The sequence below is a fragment of the Anopheles cruzii genome, chromosome 3 (assembly GCF_943734635.1).
Source record: "Anopheles cruzii chromosome 3, idAnoCruzAS_RS32_06, whole genome shotgun sequence".
In the NCBI taxonomy this organism is placed as follows: domain Eukaryota; kingdom Metazoa; phylum Arthropoda; class Insecta; order Diptera; family Culicidae; genus Anopheles; species Anopheles cruzii.
In genome coordinates this window covers 6,155,530-6,178,742 of record NC_069145.1, presented here as the reverse complement: position 1 = coordinate 6,178,742, position 23,213 = coordinate 6,155,530, and the positions used below count along the sequence as shown (strand labels likewise).

Here is a 23,213-nt window from a genome sequence, read left to right as displayed (position 1 = left end):
CAAAACTATCAGAAACTCCACGGCAGACGGCCAACGAGTGCGGTGGCCGTACCGCCGAGCATCAGTGACCCGACGGACACTAGCAGCACCGTGACGGCGCCCAGCCCACTACCGTACAGACCATGCGATCCACTGATCTTACTAGTTTCACCCGGATTGACGACGCGGATCTTCCAGCCCAGGTTGCGATGCGTGAAGCACTGTCGGAAGAGAATGGAGCCATCAGTACGACGACCGCGGTTCTCGTCTCGTTACGCCCTTACCTGATAGTACACCAGATCGGGTGTCTCGTCCACCACCGTCCAGTTGAGATAGGACGGCTGGCCGTTCGGATCATCGCAGACCAACTGGAGCGTCTTCATGTACTCGTCGAACGTGGCGATTTCCGTCGACTTGTCAATGGTCTTGTGCTTCCATTCGCAGTACCGACCAGCTACCGATTGAGAGAATCCCATGTATGTGAGTCAAATGTCCCAGGAAAGTCCCCCTGGTTTGTGATGCTCACCTGCAGTAGGAACGGCGTAACCGGACGAATCGTATTCGACGCCAGCGTAGACGGTTTCCCGGCGTTTCTGGGCCTCCGATAGCTGTCCGTAGCCTCCCTCGGGAGAGTTCGTGATGTACAGGGGGTGATATCTGGAAGAGGGGACTTTTGACCAAAAACCGAACCTAAACAACCGACAACTCTTCACTTACTTGGCTGGTTGCGTCGGTTCGTCGCCACCCTCCACGACGAACGTGTACGTCTGGCCACGCTCGACGTAGATCTCCGGGATCAGCTTGTCGTTCATGTACCACGCGATACCCCACGACGGGTTGCCCGTGATCGGCGTGTAGCCCCGCTTGCCGCCGGTCGGTCCGATGCGGGCCGTGATAACCCGCTCGCCGAGAATCATTCGCGTTGGCCACGGCTCCGGTCCGTCCTCCTCCCGGTAGCTGTCGAGGGCGTCGGTGCAGGTGTGATCATTTTTGGACGAAAAGTCGATCTGCACGTCGTCCACCGTCACGTCGGTTCCGGTGTGCGTGTGAGAGTTGGCTTCTTCGCGCGAGTTCAGCGGTCCGATCGCCGCAATCACCGATACCTGCCGATCGAGCGGATACGCCCGATCGTTGACGGCTTCGTTCGTCTGCAGCAACCGACGGTACTTGATGCGCGTCACACCGTGGCTACGGTCACCGGACACTGCAAGTGGACCGAAAGGCGGTTAGCTGTATGACCACACTCCACGCGCTCCTCGACTTACGGATCTCCACGTCGTTCTTGCCGCCGATGCGCTCGTCCGGACACACACCGAGCTTGCCGTCGCACTGGGCCAACGACGAGAGGTAGTAGTCCTCGGCCCGGAACCGGCGCTGCCGTCGGTCGTAGAAGGCCACCGCCACGTCCGCACCGACCATCTGCGGGTGTCCGTGGCTTCCGGAGATCCCGAACGCCATGTACTGCTCCTCGGCGATCCGTCCGATCAGCTCGATCACGATGTAATCGTCCAGCACTTCCCACATGACGTTCAGCCGGCCACGGATCAGCTCGCGGCAGTTGACGTTGGTCGGTTTGCTCGTACCCTGCGTGATGATGGTGGACGATGTCGTTGTGGTCTGTGCGGGAGAAAGCAGGCATAGGTCAGAGATACAAGAGTCTAAAGTAACGTATCCCAACAGCTAATGGCAATCGCAAGATATGGAGGATGAACTGTACAATGTTTTCAGTAACTTAATGCGGGGGAACTTGTATCAGATTGGCAGGTTAGGTGAACCACAGCAATAGTCAAATAGGAATTTACCGGCTTGTACCACCAGGGCGGCTTGTGTGTTTTTTGGAGAAAAGAAGCACAATGAGACACCGTGTTAATGCACCGAATGGACGGACCTAGCGACCGATACAGTGCCGGTGCTACCGCTACCTACCGCTATTTTCGTCTGCCCGAGGGCCGGCGGAACGTCCAGGTCCCGCGGGATGTAGACGTGGCCAAAGTTGTGCCGGTACTCGACGCACCACACGGCCAGCCAGTCGATGTCGTAGACGGTCAGATTGCCGGGCAGCTGGATCTCGATGTCTTCGCCCTGGTAGCCGCGCAGCGGTTCCAGCGAACCGATCTCGTTAGGAACTTTGGTGCCCATAATGTTGGGCTCGGACCCGTTGCCAACCCAGAAGTACGCGTCCGGTCCGGCACCGTCGTAGTGCAGGTTGGGAATGTAGAACGTTTTCGCGTCCAGGATACTGATGTTGCTCGACCGGAGCCCGTGCGCCAGTCGCTTGAACTCGGGCAGTACCCGCGGTTTCGGTACGTCCAGCCCGGGCGGGATGAAGATTTCACCAAAATCGACCTGTGATCGGTGAGAGAATTCCGGGAACATTCAAACGAATCTCCATTTTGTAAAGTAATTTTCGGCTGCAAAGTAACTTGTGTCGCGATTATGAAAAGCACAACATCTCACGAACGTATATTTAGTTCTAGTTTATGGTTAAGTTCTATTGTCAATTAGGCTAAGTCGCCCGTTGACTTATACATACAAATAAATAAATAAATAAATAAATAAAACACTTTCAAAAGTGACTGAATAATAATGATTCAACAACGTGAAAGCTTAGCTTGAAGACCGTCAAATGTTTAGCTTTTTGAGCGTCTTTAATGCCTTTTCCTGCTTTTATATTCAAGACAACAAGGACCTGCTCCAAATCTTTAACTTCTTGTGCTTTGTTAACCATTAGACTGTTAAGGACATCGATAAGCATTGTGAAATTTCTTATATACTCGTCCAATGAGATGATTTTGGGTTCGTGTGTTCCCTAAAAGAACTATCTCAGATCCCCAAATCGGCCATAATGTAAATAATGTTTCGCTGCCGTTAAACACCAAAAGGAAACATTCTGTAAGTCCGCCATTAGCAACCCTAGAAGTGGCTTGGTGGCGATCACGGCTTGCTGCGCCGCTACCAGCAGCTTGACAAAAAGCAACAGTAGTAGCAAGCGTTGATTTATGATGACAAGTGTGTCCACACCGATCCCTGTGCGCTAGTCTCGTGAATTTTTCGGGGACTTCCGTGTGACGAAACTGGTCCCATTTGGAGCATCATCCCGACCCGGTTGGTGGTGGTCCGGTTATGGGCGTACTTAAGGTAATTACCCGATGTGGCTCGGAAACCCGCGAACTGGATTAGAGCCCGTCGCGCAAATGAGCCGTCATTTTTCCAATTTTCACCGGCGCCCATGTGGGGCTTCTTTCGTTCCGTTGGTCCAACTGCTTCCTAATCCCCCACTCAATTTTCTGTCACCCTCTTGCGCTTTCTCTCTCTTTCTTTCTTAATTATAATGCCACCTCGATGGTGCTCGTCGCAGTAAGCGACGCTAATCGTCGGCAGCCAGCCACGGCGGGGCTGCTGTGGACGGAATCCTTATTACAATTTTCAAGGATAGAGGACGTGGCCGTACCGGCAAGGACGGAGACCAGCAAGAAGCAGAGTACTGTGTTGCGATGGTAACGCGCGCCTGCCAGACAGCATGGCGCTCCGTAAAAGGTGTGCACAACTTGTGGCGAAGCATGCGCAGTGCGCAACGGTGCGCGGTCGTTTATCGGAATTACTATCAAGCAAAAAAAATAGGTGGAAAAACGAAACGGGAATCTGTGTGCGTAAAATGATGCTGATAGCGTGTGTGTGTGTGTGTGAGTTGGAAAAGCGGCTTCTGGTTTTGGGAGGGCGGCGGAAAAGGCCACCTCCGACGGGATGGATGGGTTTAGTGCAGGGACGGGTTGCGTTCGGTCTGGAGCGGAGTGAACGGCCAAAGTTGTCTCTGTGGTGCGAGCGATATGTGAGGTGCATTTGGTTGAAATTAATTCGATTTGCTTGAGGACTGTAATGGCGTGTTGTGAATATTATTAGATTTGAATCATCGAAAAAGACGAAAAAAAATGGAAACAAATTACGGTTTCCGTAATTGACTTGAATAATCAAAAATGGTGAGCAGCTCGGAATGGGATCTAAGATGTTGCAGCGAACGATGTTGTAAAGCTACCCAGCGTCTCAGTTCCAACCTTTGGAGTGTATTTTTCAGAAGGCCATGATTGAGGTTGAGCATTCTCCTTACATTGTTCGTTTCTATGTTAAACGGATTCACGATCGTACATCTTCCCTTTAGATTTTATTGCTGTTTGTATCCCGAATTTGTTCAACTTTAAATAAAAATATCAAAAATAATAACAAACACCTTACTTCTTGAACATTTTGAAAGAAAAATAAAATAAATCGAGAATTAAGAAAACAGTTTACTCAACTCAAAGATACGATCTAATGTTGTTCACAATAGCAACATACGACGTGAAGGTTAGTTAAACATTTAAAATTTCTTTTAAGAAATGTACGAACAGTAAACTGGTAAACTGCAGAACTCACCGTGAACCGTCGGCACCAGACCGAAAGCCAGCGAATGTCGCGAATCCGTTTTCCCATCGGCAGCTTCAGGATGATGTCTGTGTTGTTGTGCTGCTGCAGCACCGGTGGTTCTCTGCAATTAGAAACAATAGTGATCGTTTGTAAATGCTGTCATAAACAGGCACAAGGTTCTAATGTTTACTGTCCAGTTTACTGATTGGCCTCCATGAATAAACGATGCAATTCCTCAACACATTCAATCTTTCTAACGAAGGGGTCTTTTATGCTGAGACGAGCTGTTTTTATCGAATGATGAAAATATTTCAATGCAATACAAAGATCACGGCTCCAAGGGCACCGCGGATCATCCATAGCGGATCCACGTTAACATTTTTATGCTGATGACGATGCCCATGATCCGGGGCACAGTAAAGCAGCGGAACACGATACGCCTTTGTTTACGTCGCCCCGATCGGTTTCTGATGTTTCGTTACACATTTTAATGCGGTTTCGTTATACATTCCTGTGTTCGTTTTATGCACCATCCACCAACGCGTCTGCTTGGCATTCGGTGCGGTTTGCGGTCTCAATATTGCGCCATCCACACGATGAGCTGCTTCAAATTCGATACCATGTTTTTCTCGTTTTTTCCGGCACCCACCACCACCACCGCCGCCGCCCCCAACGAATGACCTTTTGCTTATGGCCCAGTTTTTCCTATCGCCCGGTACGAACGAACGAATATCGTCGAATATTTTGCCGGAACCAGCAAGAAAGCGGGACGGGAACGGAAGCCGCCGGGTGTCGGATGTCGTTCGCCCTTAATCGATCATTATTTAATGAGGTGTAATCTAAGATATATAATTCGTTATGCTTGTTTCCCCGCGCAGATTGCCGTGCAGTGCCGCCGGATGAGCAGGAGATGCGACTCCGTGGGATGCTCGGAGAAAAGCGGGAAACCATTACGTTCGTCACCCTCACTCGATTCCTCTTTCTTTGTTCCCCTTTGGGTAGGATTTCTGGGAAGCGAGTCTCTGCTTTCTGTGCGTTTCGCGAGTCACACTTTTCGTTCTACAGTTTTCCCGGTGGAATACCACACTCAGTTCCGATTCGCAGCTTCTCATAATACCCACAACAACCGCTGGGTCCACCAGAAAGTGTGGCCGCTTTTTTGCAATATTGTTCACAAGTGTCCTTCTATCGTATTATTATCAAATTGAATTCAGCTTTCCAGCTTCGAAGAATTTTAAATTCATTTTCATATTAATTAGTTGACTGCTTTATCTGTTTATTTATTTATTACTTTTATTTATTCATTCACTTGTTATTCATTTATTTATTTATTACAGAGTCAAGGGAAACGAATGAATTAGGCAGTTACTATGAAGGCATGAAAGCGAAACCATTACGACCATTGAAGGCGCATATTAAAGACTATTGAGTCAGCCAAAAGGTTGAAGTCTGCATAATGGTGTATCAACAAATATTCTAATCGAAACAATATACTGTATGGTTCAATAAAAAAAAATTAATTTCACTGTAAAGACCTTAACGTTTGCATAACGTATTATGAACAAATATTGAAAGAATAACCTTCAATTTTTATTTTTGCTTAAAGCTGATTAAAGTAAATATATTTCACAAAGATAGAAAGATGTTTGACACCAAAGAAACCCAAAATAACTCCATGGCTGCTTTAATACTGTCCTCGGCTTAAAGTGTAACTCGCCACAAATGACGGAACTTTTGCTCTTCCAAAAACTTGTAACTAAATCGGGACGAAAAAATAAAACCTGCTCCTATACAACCTCCTATTTGGGACAAACCGAACTAACCAAAGATTCGGTGAGAAGAATGGTTTACTAAAAATAGAAAAACAACCCACCAAAATATCAAGAATGGAAAGAAAGTCTTAAAAAAACAGGGAAAGCCCTGTTAACACCGTGGTCGTCCAGTTTTTCACGAAGCCAACAAACCGACCGTGACCGCCAACGAGAAACTGATCCGAGTGTGAAGCAAAATCCAGCTACGGTTCGGGCTCAGATTGGCGACGGCATATCATCGGCGGCCACTGTTGCTTTGTGTCTGTGTAGGTTGGAGACAACAATTGTGTTTGTCGCACCGGTTGATCCTCGGTGTCAGCGGAGCGGCGGAGCGCGGCAGAGCGCGCGAATTTCGCACGCATGTCCTGCGCCACGGCACAATGGCCACGGAGAAGTGGTTGAGTGCGAGGATAAGATTTTTCCAAACGTTTCCATCTCTTTGCCATCCTTTTTTCCGCCCCCCCCCGGTTTGCTGTTGGGAAAAGATCACAACACGGCAGCAAAGCAAACCCATCCGATTCACTGCCACCGAGACCGGAGTGGATTCCGGTCCAATGCGGGGCGGCAATCTGTTCCGTTACGCCAGTGCCGCCGCCAGGATGGGCACCCTTCGCGCGCTCCGACGGTTTCCCGAGTAGACCGACCGACTTTATTGTATTTTCCACGGATAATATGCTTTGATGAATTCATATGCTCGGTCGCTCGGTGCTCTCTGTTGAGAGGGGAGTCCAAAAAGCAACGGGGCACGGTTCCTTAAGCCAGCTCTCGACCGTCTCGACGGAGTAGGAAAAATGGCTTTCCAATGCAGCTCGAGATGCGGAGCCGACGGGCGGGAAAGCCAGCCAGACGCGCAGAGTGTAATTTGATGAACGTAAAATGATTGGCAAAATCGAATGATGCCGAATGGTGATGCCGCGCCGCCGGTATTACGCCGTAATAGGAGAAGAATTCATACGCAGGGCCCGTTAATAACCGTGTTTATTTCCTTCCCCGCGGGAGCGTTAAACATTTATTTAGGCCGATTTATTTACGTTACGCCGAATTGATGGCCGCGGCCACGGAAATCGCAGACCAGTGGACGTAGTGGACCAAAAAGAAAATCTCAATCGAATCCACGTGTTTACCACGGTCCAATTACCGTTTAAATATGATTTTGATAAACAAATCAATGTTTGTCTTATACACAGTCAGCAAATGCGTTTTGCTAACGTTTTTTAGTAAGTTGTTTTAATCATTTTCGAAAATCATTCACCTGCCTTAAAATATTTGAAATTTCACTCAAATATTCTTTGTTTGAGTGCTTTTGAGGTAATCTTTTATATTTTTGGATGGCGACAATTTCTTGACTATGCTTCCATTTGATAATTTACAGTGCAAAATGCAGTGAAAAGGACAAAAAGTAGTACAATAAATTAATTTTCATGACGAAATTAGCTATTTGATAAATATAAATATGAAACTGCGAATTTTTACGGGTAATGATCGTGAAAAGAAACGTGGAAAACGAATCTTCTGTTTTCCTGATTGCATACTTTCGGGCGTATTCGATACTGTCTGATGTTCAAATAACAAATATAGCCCTTACTTTGAATATGCAATCCGTTCTTAAGAAAAGTATGATCCATTATGGGCTACAATTAAGAGAGTCTTCAAAGTAGTAACATAAACAATCGAGAGTCGCGATTTGCGTACTTCTGTCTGGTAGCTTCCCTTCTTACTTTCGTAAGATTTGATGATCAAAATACTAAGAGGGAACGCGAATCTGCTGTTAAAAATAGTCACAGTTAAAGGTGGCTTTACTGATAATAGATGATAGAAAACCGCGACATATTTCACATTCCATTTATAAAACGAAAAAAAGGATTGCGAGACGAAAAGCGTATGCACGGCTGGATACGACCATGAATCACCCAGTTTGATCGGGATCGTGCATACGAGTTTTTGTTGCTGTTATCCAACCATATCATTAAAGAGAAAAAATGACTTCCATACATTACCGTCCCATTATTCCAATGCACGGCGACCGATGCGATTCCCAATCAAATGGACCGATTTTATCGACACCTTCGCCGTGCGTCGCCGACAGGAAAGAAATGTGTCAATTCAGCCGCCCCAGCGTTATTAATGATGTGTCGAGCGGTGGCCGGAGGTACGTAGGTATAGTAAATCCGGTGCCCCCTCCTTGCACATCGATTTCCTGTGCGTAAGCACTGCCGGGGCCGGAATCAACGAAAAGCTTTTCCGATTCGCTGTCCGTCACGGGGGGCCACATTCCCACTTCCGGTCCAGTACACTGCCATCCAGTTTTTGGCACTGTTCCGCATCCCGGACGTTGCGGGAGTGCTAAAAACGGGACGCACTGACGCCTGCCCGCCGCCAGCAACCGGAAGTGGCAGGAACGGGTCTTCTGGCGGCGGCGGTGGCGGCGTAGCGTAGCAGCAATAATAATTTAAAATGAATTTTCATTATGAAGCCTGCCACGTGGCGTCTACAATGAAGTGCATTAGGCGTTTCAATGTCTTGCCGACGGACGGAGGGAGCACAGGGAGCTGAGCGTGCGTGCGCTGGCGTCCCTGTCACGACACGTCCTGTGAGGAGTCACTTGAGGAGCGGACTGCTGTACTAAGGGGCGCCTCTTCAAGGGGGCCACCGGTTTGCAAGTGACGGGCCGGTTCGAGTGGTTCGTGTTGGGGTTGTGGAAGCTTCATTTTAACGGTTGAGGCTTTCGTTAAAATCGCTCATTTCACGCTAAACAAGGTTCCGTGCGGTCCGATGAGCACGGAACAATGGGCACACAAAACGTGTCCGTTTTGGCCCGTCAATGAATATTTATCGCAAGGATGCGCGCGCTCACGAACGGGACGCCGTTTATCTCGCACATTTTATCTCGTTTTTTTGGCACGATGACACCGAAAGATGACAGATATTGGGTGCCAAATGGGTGCCCTCGATAGTGCGTTTTAGGGGGCCCATTTTAAATAATTTTCACATTCCCGTCGTGCACTCTACTTACGAATGAAATATTCAAGCATTTAATATTCCTATTGACATGGCGCAATGTTCCACAAAGTATTTGCCAAACGTGTTTGTATTGTAGGTCACGTCGTAGTTCAGATGAACGGCGTCCTTTCGCTATTTAGGCAGCTTTTGATACAAATGGCACTGAGTGTTTGGTGGATGCATCAAATAAAACATAAATTTGTCTAAAGAATAATAAACAAATGTACATTCAAAGTAGAATGACCATAAAGCATAATAACACTTCTATTGTGACTATTTTATCGACTTTTCGTTTGGATCAAATTTTAAAACAGGCCATTTCTGATGCTCGACGATTTTAACATCAAAATGTTGAAATGATCAAAGCAAGCGATAACCAACGACCGAACCACAATTGTATGCTGATCAAATGAAGGCAAAAGAAGCCACACAAATAGACCACCGAAAAAAACTCATAAACTCAGGTGATGTAATGTTAAAATTTCGATTACGCCGTTTGCAACCGGATTTAGCCAGCGTCCCTTCGCCAGCCGCTTTCACTACCCACGCGGCCAATCCCCTCAATTTTCCTCAAATCGAAACCCTCTATATCGATTGTGCTCTACGTTGCGTGGTGCCCCATGCGGTAACCAGGGGCAACAACGGCGGCGACAATGGGCCCTGGGATAACGGAAAACACAATCAACCAAATCCCATCCACTTCACGGCACGGAAAGTTTGCTGCGAACGAGCTGCCTCTCGGAGAACGATGCGTTCCGCTCTTTGTGCGGGGCCCTCCAGAGGCTCAACTTTCGGGTGTCCGATCGGTTCCGAGCAAATCCTTTTACGCGTAATCACTTATCTAAAACACGACGTCCGGGGTGGAAAATGAACATTTTGTTGTTTTTCTCTCCCAGCAAGTCCCAGTTCCAGTTGGCCGTAACAGTTGTCTAAATCCCCCGCGGGAGATTCGATCCGGCTGCGGATCCGGCTGGAGTGCGTGCCGCGAGGAGATGTAAAATCAAATCGAAGAGAACACTGCCAAACAGCCATCAGTCTTGTGTGATGCTGCCAGTGGCTCAAGAGAGCAAAGCAAAGTAAACATCCTGTACCGAACACACACAAAGCCACCACGGGGACTGTGTGAAGACTGTTCCCGGGAACTTCCCGGGAGCCGCCGGGCAAATCAGGGATCTGAAGTCCTGACGACGGACGGACAACTTGGCAATCGGGTTCTGGGAACACCGTTCGACACGATTCAATCGAACCGCGGCACGATTGTGGTTCTCCCGGCCCCGAGCTCGTCTATAGCTCGTCACCAATAAATATTCCGCGCACGGTTCCAACACCGAGCAGGACTGTCACACCGCCGCCCAAAGTGCCCCGGTCGTTTGTGGTGTTGATCGCGGGACGTGACAATAGTAACTTCCAGCAGCATCACGTGTGAGATGTTAGTTAAGATTGTGAAAATTACTTTCAAGTTTACACAAAGGACACACACGCGGTTCTATCACACCGATTGGGTTGGGTGAACAGGACCAGGTTGGGCGACTGTGACAGAATCTAAACATTCGAAACGACTTCAGTTTCATTGAGCGTTTCGAATGGCTTTGCGGTACATTTCTCATTAACTAAATGGACTGGCCGGGTCTCTTCCGGGGGGTGCGGTTCCATTCTTCGCCCGGCGACATTCAACCCTTTGGCTGGAACGCGAGGGCCACCGATTAACGCGAGCGACATGTAAATGAGGCACTCTTCCCTTAACGAAAACTGACGCCGCATGATGGATAGCCCAATCGCGGAGCGTAATTATCGGAGCATCTTCTTCATCTTTGCGATTCCGCTGCAACGGCCAGGTGTAACGTGGATTCACCGGGAGTTCTTGTGTCACCCGCTCCCGATTGCACGGTGGTCCATTGTGCCACCGGATGACAGGCCGGGCCGTTAAGGGTCCGTCTGGTTCGCTCGTCCCGTTCAATCATAATCCATTTCAATTAAACGCCCAAATGCGTTCGCCACCCGATGATGGTCGGCGGACGAGTTCCAAGCCAGCAAAACCACTTGAACAGGTAGCCACCACAGACGGTCGATGGCTGGTTCTATGGTTCTTCTTGCGCTAATGGTACCGAATGGGACGCCTAGGGGTTCCCAATCCCGACTCTGGTCCTTACGTTTTCCTCCCCGATTTCTGGTCCATTTTTTGCTGACGCGCCGAGGACGCGCAATCAACTGGAAGCGCATAATAATTGTCAACGACATGCCGAGACATCGAGAAACGAGGGTCGTTGGCTTGATGGGTACCGGGAGATGGGGAATAATTATTTGTGACGTCGATGGATGTAGGCGGATCCCTGACGGGAAATTAAAGGCGAGCGTACCCTTCGTACCGCGCGGTAGAATCTGAAGGCGAACTCAGCCGAAAGTGCAACGCCCGTGGCGCCATCGACGCTCTTTGGCAGTCTGTAATTTAATTAACTTATAAAACGTACCGATCATTTGTTGAATATTTAATTCCGGTCCATCCCACCTCATAGGCCCTAGGATGCCCTCGGTAGCGGAAAGCTAATCCGTCGCACATTCGGCCTCCGCGCCCCCCCGCAGAACCGTTCTCACGAAAACGTGACGAAATGTTAGTGTGGTAACATTAGGCACTTAATCTCCGGTAAATGATTCAAATTCTTCTCTCGGAACCCGACCGAATCCGCAAGAATGCAGCCACCTCTGCTTCGAAGGGAACCACCCCTAGAACTCCCCCCCAAACTGAAACTAGATTAGATAGGATGCAGGACTATTATCGGTCGCTTCCGGTCGCTGAAGCAGGCGGTGTTTCGGGCCGGGCCGGTAGCAGCAGGGTGCCACGCCACGCCACGGACATCGAAAGGAGTTTATTCTGAGCCACAGCCACAAGGCTCTGGTGCCAGGCAATGCCTGGCTTAGTGGCTTAGTGGAGGGAAGTGTGACAATAAAAATTTATGTGAATTTTATACAAGTCGGGGTGTTACGAGTTTGAAGATGGCTCCCAGGAATTGAGGGGTGCCCAAACCTTCCCAAACTCTGGCTTCGGTTTCGTTCTACGGTTTGGTTGGCGAAATACCTCAGGAACTTTGAATTAGGTCGTAAGGTTCGAGTCCATAAACGGCCCAGTTTAATGTGTGTTAAAGGTTACGCTCCAGACCGCTTCCAAGAGTCCTCACGACACGCTCATCTGTCACTCGGCTGTCAAGTGTCACCAGCAAAAAAGAAAGAAAATAATACAGATACTATCGGACACCTACCTCCCGCTGTACTCCTCCGGGTACGGGATGATGTAGCCCTCGGGGCTCGGGCGGGGTGAGTTGCCGACCCAGAAGAACGCATCCGGTGCGTTGCCGTCGTAGGCGAACCCTTTGACAAACAGTGTCGACTCATCGACGGCGAACACTTGACCCTGGACGAAGAAGCAGAGGTTTTCGAAAGCATTAACTAAATTGTCTTCCACGGGGGCCAAAGTGCCAGCAGTCCTCGGTACCTTGATGCCGTGCCCGAAGTTGGTGAGTCTTCCGATTTCGCGCCCATAGTACGGTTCCTTCGGCGCTCGGCAGTCCACTGAAACGGGAATTGGCGAAAGGAAAAGAAATCGATTAGGGTGTGCATTGAAAATCGAGCGACATTTTTCTAAAGCGTCTCTGATGTTCTCCTGTGATTCTGTTTGGTTTTTTTTATCACCCCGGATCCCCATCAAATTACCGGCTATCGGATGACTCACTCAACTGCTGCCGGTGGAACATGTCGTTAAACATGTAAAGTTTGCGATCCACCTCACAGAGCAAGCAACAACCCCGGGCCCCGTGTCCCGTGTTTACCTAATGTGGGTTTAAGCGTTTGGGATGCAAAGTGCCGCCGGCCGTGACAGACTGTTGTGTCAACAGGCGGGAACCCTGTCCCTGGCGACCAAAGTCGGAGAATTTGAGTCGACATTGTAGAGAGCGAGACAAGGCGAGAGTCCTAGAACACGAAGGGCAAACAACGCAGCAAGCCTGGCGGCGTTGCTAGGTGGCTGCTGCTCTCGGGCACTACAACTCGCGAGGGAAAGTCCTGGCGTGGTTGGCCTTCGTTACATTCGAGATCGAGATTGCATCTTGATCTAGTCCCCGGAGGGAGCGCTGCTACTATTATCCTTCGGGGACTCGGGCGGCTTAGCAGAGTAATATTAAAGCTAAGCAAACAGAGACAGAACTTTCGATCGCCCCTCGGCCGGGACGATGTTTTGCTATGGAAATGTGCAGGTCCAAGGCAAGAAAAAATCAATTACCTTAAACCTTCACCGTTACACGTATCTCTCCCCGTGCAAACCGTCCTACGAAACGAAACGTACGAGCCGCCACCGAAGCCTACTTGAAAGGAGAGGCTGGAGCGACACCGTGGGCTTGCTGAAAATAGCGCCTTCACTGCTGACAGCCAGCGCAAGGACATCCATCCATCGGAGCAGGCGCCGAAGAAACGGGAAATGAAAACTGTCACCGTCCGTGGCGCGCGTCCTGCGATTGGATAATTAATGCTGACACAACGACGTACGCCGGGATGTACGTCGGGAACGTTTATTTATCCACCATCATCACCCTGCGCGCGGGGACACCCTCTCTCCTTGACCACCCCATTATGGCGCCTGTAACGCCGGAGAACAAAAGACTTTTAACGATATTAAACTGACTGGTTGAATGGTTGCCCACTACCGCTACTACCGCTCACTCGCTCTCCCTCTTTCTCTCCGGCCACTTTCCGATGGTGGGCTGCTGTGAAGGGAAAACCGATGACGTTCGCTTTACAACACATCCGGCCCTCGGCCCGGTTAATCCGAGCGACTCTACGTTGCACCAACAAACCGGGAGCATTGTGGAACAGCAAACGACAGGATGTTGGTTGGTGGGTACTAGATGTAATCGGTTCGGTGTTTTTTTCTTCTTTTTGGTCCACGAACTAAAAAGGGACCACTACGCTTTGCTGTGTGCGGGAAACTGTACATTGTTGCATTTGATGTGTGTTTCTTTCGCCTTGCCATTGTCCGCCCTTTATGTAATTAAAGCGATTAGCAAAGCTTACGCTTATATTGTTGCTTGATGGCAAAAGTAACAAGCGAGCATATCAGACAAAAGTTGATTCGCTTTACGTGCAGTTGCACGGCATCCGGAAGCCTGCACCTGAATGTAGGCAATCAGAATGCACCCGAATAAGAATGAAACTTTGATTACCCCATCTAGGACAGTGTGTGTGGCCAGCTTCAATGAACGCTGTTGGTGGGTGGTATGTTCACCTATTATTCTTAATTAGAATCCGCCATTTTCGATACTGTCTGAAGGTATGTTCATAAAATAAACCAATTTAAAAATTATATTATTTTACATAGTTTGCTCTCCTGTTACTTTTGTTAGATGTTAGGTAGAGAACTCAAGAGGATAGAAGCATACGGTATAGAATACGATAAGCCTGTCAAAGGTAACTCGAAGTAAAACAGGTGTGTGCTGTCTGTAGACCGTAAGATTAAAGCAGCACAGTCGCACACGCACCGTAGATCCTCGGTCGATTCACGAATCCCCGGTGAAGAGAGTCCGTCTCGATTTAACGACTTTGATTTGAGGCCGCAGCATGTTGTCAAGGAAGACGATCCAAGTAAACGACGCACCGACCTTTATTTTCCTGCTCGAGAACCAGGATTAATGGTCTTCACAACGGATCGGTCTCCGGCGACGGATTATACTCGATAGAACTCATATGTGCCTGCAGAAGCTGGTCCTTGAAGCGCGTACCGCTAGGCACTGCTAATGAACCGGGATCCTCTGGCCGCTTTCGGTGCAGACAATTCCACCCCGAGAGCCGCAGCCGAAGAAAATCCTATTACGGTCGGCCGGGGAAATTAGATCAGCCTCATCACCGTTGTCGGCGTCGTCGACACCCGTCGTCGGCTTCAAGGCGAGGCGAGCCTTGCAAGAGGCGAGAAAATTGCTTAATGTGACCGATACCACAGATGTGTTTGTGTGTGTGTGCTTTGGCAAGTGTTTTAAACGTTAAAGCTGATCGGTTCAGGTTGGATCGGTTCTCGGATTTATTACCTAAACTATAACTCCCGTTGGGTTCATGGCCGGGCAACGCTTAAGGAAGTAATGGCGCCCTTTCGGGTTGTAGTTCATGATCCCTGAGCCACGGCCCAACCGGAAATCGTCACTCTATCGCTGTGGGCCACCAACACAGTCGGTTGTTGATGGTGACAGTTATTGAATGACTTCAAATATTGGCACAACAATCGATACGAATCTAATGCTGCCGACGGCCGGTGGCCCACAAATGAAGTAAGAGAGAGAGAGTATGGATTATTGCCGATGCCGGGCTTGGCAGTGGCCGGGGAAGCAATACTTAACCCAGACGTAGGCAAACGGAGTGCATAATGGAAGATCGGATAAATCAATAAACTTGACTTCCCCCGGGCGCGACCGGTGGCGGCGAAAGGCCGCGGTCCTGGCGGTACTTGAGATGTCTGATAAACGTCAACCAGCAGCTCGAGCTGGTGGCCGGCCAGTGGCATTCTGTGGGGTTTAGTCGATTCCATCGATTGTTTCTCACTGTGACGAAGAAGAGCGCAAAAATGTCGGCAAAACCTCGCTACGGCCCGACGTAGAATCGTCGTCAGCCCGTTCTAGTAAATACCGTTCTGGGCCCAATAAAGTCAAAAGTGACTGCGTTTGGAGTGCATTGCTTCTTTAATGGTCTCTCGTTCCACACTGGGCATTGAAGATTTGTATGACATTTTGCCTCAATTCTCCACAGAAAAGACGAGAATTGGGCACATCTTTTTAAATTTATTCAAACACATTTTTCGTGGTTCGCACATGAAGCAGGTATTCGCGTAACCGGTTCACCAAACGAGGGTGATATCCTTTGATTTGTCCTCCTGTTTTCCGAAAGCCGGGGTCCGGTCGGTGAGTATCATTATTTTCTTTCTTGCCACCGTGCCGGAAAAAGGAAGGAAACAGCCCAAAGCCGACGACAACGACGTTGCAGAAAGAAGGGATGATGACAAAAATCGTGCCGCGTAGCGAAAAAGGGAAAACTCCGCCAGCGGAAAAGCAAAAGGGTGCCGAAGGGCGCCCGGAGGGCGCAAGGGGAGGGCCCTTCCAATCAGCAAATGGTAAAAATATGATGTGCGACCCACGCCACGCACCACACCAAACTAATAATGTTTAATGAACTTCTTTCCGCCCTATATACAGTAATGGATAGATTATTATCGATATAATCTCTGACGGTTTCAGTGACGGTTCCCTGCCCGCCGGGGTGTGTGTGTGTCGCGTGTCCTTTGTCCCCCATCGGAACGGTGTAGCGCTGTTCGAATCGATACACAATCTTGTCCTCGCATCGTGTCATAGGCTCATGGGCCTCGGGGGCCAGCTCCGAGACGGTTTGACGGTATCAGCATAACTGAGATTTTCTGTTTTTCAACGTTAATTTTCGAGTCGGGCAAATGAAGTCTTCTTTCCGCTTTCCACGGTTCCGGCGGACGGATGAAATTTGTCCATTCGTGCGGCAAAATCAAATTAAATGAAGTTCGGAATGTGATAAAATTTTACACGCAGAGCCTAGCGTACGTACGGGTGCGCCGTGTTTTGCCGTTAGGAGCCGCATTTTTTCTAAACACTTTGATTTATTCCGCTTAAGCTAGGGGAAGTTGTTTTTCTTCGCCTGCGTAATAGGATTCGAAAGAGATTCACTGTTGGACCAACGGGAGGTACGTTTCCGTTTTGAGGACCCTCTGTGACCGGGTCCGGCATCGGCGACTCGAAAACTTCGAAGGAGAAATGGTTGCTTCCAGGCAAGGTCCGTCAAATTCAAATTAATTATGCAAACTCTGCCCGGTTTATGACTTTTAATTCACCGCCCACCAAGGCGTGCTTCCGGCGAGTGTTGCAACATTGTTTCCAACCCCGGCCGAGAGCCTGCCAGCACTCGCACTCTTAATTTGTTGCGATGACCATCAACCTGCACCGGCGTGCACCGAAGATATCATATTTCAGTTTTTCTGCACATCATTGTTGCATTCTAATGAGCCCGCCACGATCTCGGCCGTGTCTTTCGTTCCGGCAGCGTATTTTGCCAGGAATAAGTAGAACCATTATTTTTCACCCGCCGTGCTCGCCCATTATCCTCGCACTTCCCAGGCAGAGCTCGGCCCAGGAGTGGCATTCTCATCGTCACCAGGGCGACTGCTCCTGGTCTCGGCAGGCGCACAATCACCAACACGAGCCAGACACTCCGAGTGGAAAATCTAATATTTCACCCACTCGATATGCCTAACACCCGCACGTGACCGGCTCGCTTTTGCCACTGCTTAGAAATATGTATTTCCCGACAGCCCGATTGTTGTTTAAATACGGAAGAAAAATTTCGCAAAGTGAAAGCTTAATTTCGATCCTTTCTACTTAAAATTGTATTGCTAAGGAACGCGTAAATGAAGACCATTGGAAGTTTTGGTTACGGAAAATGCAGTATGGGGAATTTGTATTACGCAGGCGAACATAAATGGATTTAGGAAGAATCTAGGAAGTTCTTTTGCGCCCAAAGTTATGCAACATGCATGGCACCTGCACTGATGATAATCATATGAAATTTAGATAAACATATTATCACTTATGGGAGTAAAAATGCAAAGGAATAGTAATATTAAAGAAGGATCTATTAACCTTTTAATGATGTATAATAAAGGTACATTATCGTTTGAAGGTTTTGCAAACGATATCTTTTCCCCATAGTGCGATGCTTCCAGCTCAACTACAAAATCGCCTAAAGGTATGCAACAATTTGGTTCCTTTTGTTTTAGTGATGCAAAGTTTTATTTGCGCCTAATTACAGACAACTGTAAATCCAAGTTGCGAGTCGCGTTTTTGCGCCTACAGGTACAGGAAACAAAGTACACCATTCACTTCATACTAGGTGTGTGCGTTGAGAAGTGAAATATTTTAACACACAAAAAGTGTTTCTAAAATTTTTATGCAAATTCCTTTTTTATTCGAAGTATGTGCCATCGTTAGCTATACATTTCTCTTATCTCTCTGCTTAATCATGGATTCCCAGACGAAAGAATGCTTCGACTTTTTAAGTAAACTAATTAGCCATCCAATTTCGACTTCCTCGTGGAAAAACGAAGGGCTGCTCAGCCAATACGTGTCCCATCGATGAAAATGAATGATATTCGGAAAGAACCAAGTCTAGTGAATAACGCGGGGAGGGATAGCAGCTCCATCCAAGTGATTTGATAGTATCCTGAAACAGTTTTGTTTTTTTGGGCGCCTGGTGCTTGATTCCACGGGCCACCAGGCGCCCACATTGAAGCCCACTAGAATTGCATTTTGGTCGTTTTTCGATCAATGCATGGTTCAAATTGATCATTTGTTGTCAGTAGCGATCGGAATTAACGTTTCCATCAGGTTTTAGGAGCTTGTGAAACACCACACCTTTCTGTCCCATCAGAAAGTCCGTTTTTTGGAGTCCTTCGACGCTTTTTTTTGGTAAGTCAAAATCGCCATTTTGAAGTTTTTTAAACCACTCAAAGCACAGCGATCTTCCAAAACCAAGTCCCGACAAGCATTTGGTGCGATTCCGAAGCAGTTTTCTTCAACAGCGGCAGAAAAATAATAATCCCCGCAAAACGTCATTTTCAGGCACAAAAGTTGGCATGGTCTAACCCTTTCAACGGTCGTTTGATAACTGATTAATTTTTTTTGCGACCTGGACTGATTTACCTGATGTCAAAATGAGGTAATGATGAATGAACCGAAAAACTGGGAAGTCCCAATCGGCAGGTACAGCCATCATTCTAAAATTTCACTTCTCAACGCACACACCTAGTACTTTTGCTAAGCCCTATCTCCAAGCATGAAACGACAGCCTTTCATCAGGATAATGAATCCTTCAAGTCGGATTTGGCTGCCTACTTAGATACCGTCCGTCGGTCGGTTAGTGTCGGTTCTCGTCATAATTTTTACGAGACGCAATCTCACGCCACGCAGTGATTCGTTTGAATTACCCCAAAAGTAGTTAGGTCCCCGGACCGAAACACGAACCCCAAAAACCCACCGGCAAACCACTGGAAACTAGTTTCTGGTTTTCAACAGACGGTTCAATTTGTGTCGCCCATTTAAACGCCGAACCATAAAACCAAACTCCGTGCTGCCGCATGCCGAACGAGGGTGGCGCGGCAGCTTCTTATGATTTATGACTTAATTTTCTGATCAACACGTGACTGTCGCGATTTTGTGCTGCCATCCGCCGTCGTCCTCAGACTCTGCGGTGGCTGGTGGCCCTTGGTGGGGCCTAGGAACGCGCAGGAAGCTATGTTTATCATCGATACGGTTATTATAAAAGTCTTATCTGGCTCGGTGCCAGCGAAAAACAGGACACAACCCTCGTCATTAGACCGCGCGGGCAGAGTCATTGGTTGTTGTGTGTGAAAGTGAGAACAAATTTTTACGACACCACAACGCTCGCGCCAACCGAGGGGAAGACGGATTGTTACGGTGGGGGAAAGAGCCGGGTACGATATGCCAATTATGTACGCTTTATGCTACGCTGAAAGCGGGTGTCGCAATGGAAGTGCCAATTAGCGAGCGGAAATGATTTACAAACTGGAAGGTTGTATCTGCTACTTGGAAGATGCTTGAGGAATGATGGATCCCGAAGCGTTGATGGATACGATTATTTGCAAAACAGGACACTATTGGTGAAGAAAACACGATCAAATTATTCGGATTCAGCAGCTGATGTTAGCCGCTTAGCGTACTGGCCTTTTCTCAGCTCATAATAGACTACGCCATTCTTCTACTGAAGCGATTACGTCCTGTATGTGTCTTTATTTTAAGTTTAAAAATTACAATTAGTTAATTATAGTGTGTTGGTATCCTTGGTAGGGTAAATTAAATGAACTCATTATTAAACGATGAAGCTTGTTGATCAACCACAATTTTGTATATTTCAAACAAACGTATCAGCTCAACTGAAGACAATTTACGCTCAGATAATCAACAACCCTTTGCACGTAGCAGCCACACCGAACCGATGATGGCCACCATGTTGCCTCCAACGTTATGTGGACCACAGACGAAATGTTAAAGGGCACTCAGGGCGAACGAAGGAACCCTTTTTTTTGTAGTGCCGAAGCCTCAAGCCGTTCCTTTCGAAACGCAAAAAAGTAGAGCACCCTGAGAGCAGCGACTCAGTCGTCAGATAGAAACCGATCGGGGCCAACCGATTGGCCCGCACCGCAAACGGCCCTTCAGAGTGCTGTTACGCAACAGCGTACACTATGTGGTGGCCGGAGCATAACTCCGGTTCGATTCGACACCCTCCGGGGTCCCGGGAGGTCGCGTCGCCGACCTGTGCCTGGTGGCCGGTGAGCTGTGGTGCGATAAATTGTTCGATCGTGATCGGCACGCCCCGGGAGAAAACATGCTGAGCTATGCGGCCATAAATAGCGGTCGCAAACCCCGCAGCAGGGCCGCCTCGATAGTGCGCCATTTCTGGCCGACGCACCGACGAACGTAAGGCGTAGGCATTGTGTATCACTCTCTCGTCCGCTGGCTCGACTTTCACCGCGCGCATTTCGTTTTCATTCGCAATTAGCTTGTTGCTTCCTGTGCGAACCGGTGCGGCGTTCACCGGCGAAAGTTGCCTTCCATTTTCGCTCCAGACTCCAGACTCGGCGGGTGACAGAATGCTCCGCATAGGAGAAATTCCGGTTATGCAACACTCCAGTTTTGCCTCCATAATAATGTGTGTGTCTGTCCCGAACGCGGTTTTTTGCTTGGTTTGCCGCCACGCCGGCCGGGCGTTCCGTAATAGGCCACAGAACGGTGGTCGCGCACATTGCACATCCTGCCAGCCGTATAGCCTTATCGGTGCCATTACACTCCGTCGCATAATGAGCGCAACCCGGTGCTCGTATAAATTACATCATCACCCCGGTTCCCAGTTTATCTAACACCCGGCGCGCCCGGCGGTCTGTAAGAATTCACATTTAATTCGTCCCACTTTTCCCGAACAACCAACATGGTCTGTGACTCCGTTTTTTTTCGGTTTGGCACCATAAACACTGTGGCTCTTCGCGCGCAATCGACGAATTTGTACGAATCAAGCACGCTTTGCGGCCCGTGCGGCGTCCCGTGATTGATCGGCGGGTTAATGGTTTCGCGTCAAGATGGTCCACGTGATGGTGGGCCGCACGTGAAGGCGAAAAGTGAAAGGAAAACCACGGCCACGATCGCCAGACGAGCGGACTGGGAACGGCGGACGGATCAGCACAGTGTGGTCACCGTTTTTATTGAGCATCCCCTGCGAGGTTAGCGGCGGTGGAAGAACGTTGCTCTGGCTCCTCAACAGGTCGGTCTCAACCACGGCATTAACGGAAGACGCGAGTCCGAGAATCGGACGAATCGGTTCTCCGCGCGTTACATCATCCGGTGGGATGATGTCATTCTTTTTGTTTGTGGAGCATTCGGGAGACTTTGGGAAGGCAGTGGGAACCAGTTTTCGATACGATTTAGATGTTATTAAATCCAGACATCCATAAATGTTCAAGTTAATTTTGGATTCCGTACCACAACTTGCCCAAAGCAAGAGTGTTAATTATGTGTTGCTCTGCTGTTACAAAGCCCTTCAAGCGAGGCCAAGTTTAATAGTCTTCTTGGACCTGCATTCTAGTCCCCTTGGCTGTGTGATAATTTTTACCGGGCATCCAAGAACGTTCAGGCTGGATCAGCTCAATCACTGGGACCTACGAAATTCAAAACATTTTAGCCTGGACCGTACCTTATCTAATATCTCAATAGAGAATGCCATCTGCCAGTCAGTTGGGGTCGTTAAACGAGTCGAAATTAAATTCGCTAATCATAAATCAAAACAGTGGGTTCCCGGGCGTGTGACAGTGGCCCCCAGTCGCACCCAGGATGGGGCGATATAAAACTTTATATAGCGACATAAAGTCAACTCAAACTCTCGCCCGTAAACCCGGTACGGGTGTGTGCGCCTTTGTGTGTTAATTCGCTGTCCCTTGGCCAAGGGCGCGCCCATTCTATGCAAAAATTGACGCGAGAATTGGCGATGATGATGATGATGATGGTGGCAAGATCGCCACCTTTTGCTTCATTCTTTCTCGAGGGCGGACGCGCCACAGGAAAGTGAAGGGCCAAACCAAACGACCAATTTGGTGCCCACTGAAGCCCACAGCCCGACGATGAAGAATGTGCGTCTAGTGGCTCTATTGTTTCCCCGTCCGGCGACATCCAAATGTGTGGCGCCCTGGGCAACCTTGATTGCCTCGGATGATGGATCGCACATTTTAATTCCTATCGGCCGTGTCATAGCATAATTATAGTCGAAGCCACCATTTCTTGACCGTTTGGTACGTGGTGTGAACGAAAATTATGCTCCGCTGCGTGTTCACCGCGCCTCGGCGGACAATCGCCTGCGATGAGCCACCGGAACTGCCCTAAACGCCGTGCGAAAGCAAAAAAATCTCCATGTCCGTGGGAAAACGCCCAACATAGCGCCCTGCTGCTATGTTGGCATTAGCATAAAACAAATGTGAACTTATTCGCCGCATTGCATAGATCGTGTGCGCGGCCGGTGTCCTTGTAGGAGCTAATTACACACCCCGGAACTAAAAGAAAAAACCAAAACCGCGTCAGACGTTACACTCCGATGCACTCGGTTGCGTAATGTCTTTTTTTGTTTGGATAAGAACATAACCTAAGGACTTACCCTCACCGAGATGCAGCAGAAGCATCGTTAGTCCTACGAACAGCGACGACGACGACGACGACGTATCCCTGGCGCGCGACCATAGCTGGCCATGGCTATGGTTGGTTTTCTGTGGGCCAACCACCGGCCTTCCGGTTCCGGTTTCAGCATTGCACCCCCGGTGCCCCTGCTCCTTCTCCTCCTCCAGCCGGTCACAGGCAGCCGGCGAACGATCGGTCCGTTTCGCGGGTCCCGGATCGGGCGTCATCATCATGGCGGACTCGG

The 23,213-nt window shown here is 48.8% G+C and overlaps 1 protein-coding gene across 1 annotated transcript; it reads right to left on the bottom strand.

Annotated features, from left to right (window-relative positions):
* Nucleotides 1–8: 8 nt before the first annotated feature.
* LOC128275390 (protein Skeletor, isoforms B/C) lies at nt 9–23,202 on the bottom strand. Its single transcript, XM_053013871.1, has 11 exons — nt 22,950–23,202; nt 12,679–12,755; nt 12,446–12,597; nt 4,390–4,501; nt 1,906–2,325; nt 1,782–1,802; nt 1,245–1,596; nt 697–1,183; nt 506–636; nt 264–433; nt 9–200 (listed from the first exon to the last, which is right to left on the bottom strand). Exons 1-11 carry the CDS (start codon nt 23,200–23,202, stop codon nt 9–11), a joined length of 2,367 nt encoding a protein of 788 aa, XP_052869831.1.
* Nucleotides 23,203–23,213: the final 11 nt, after the last annotated feature.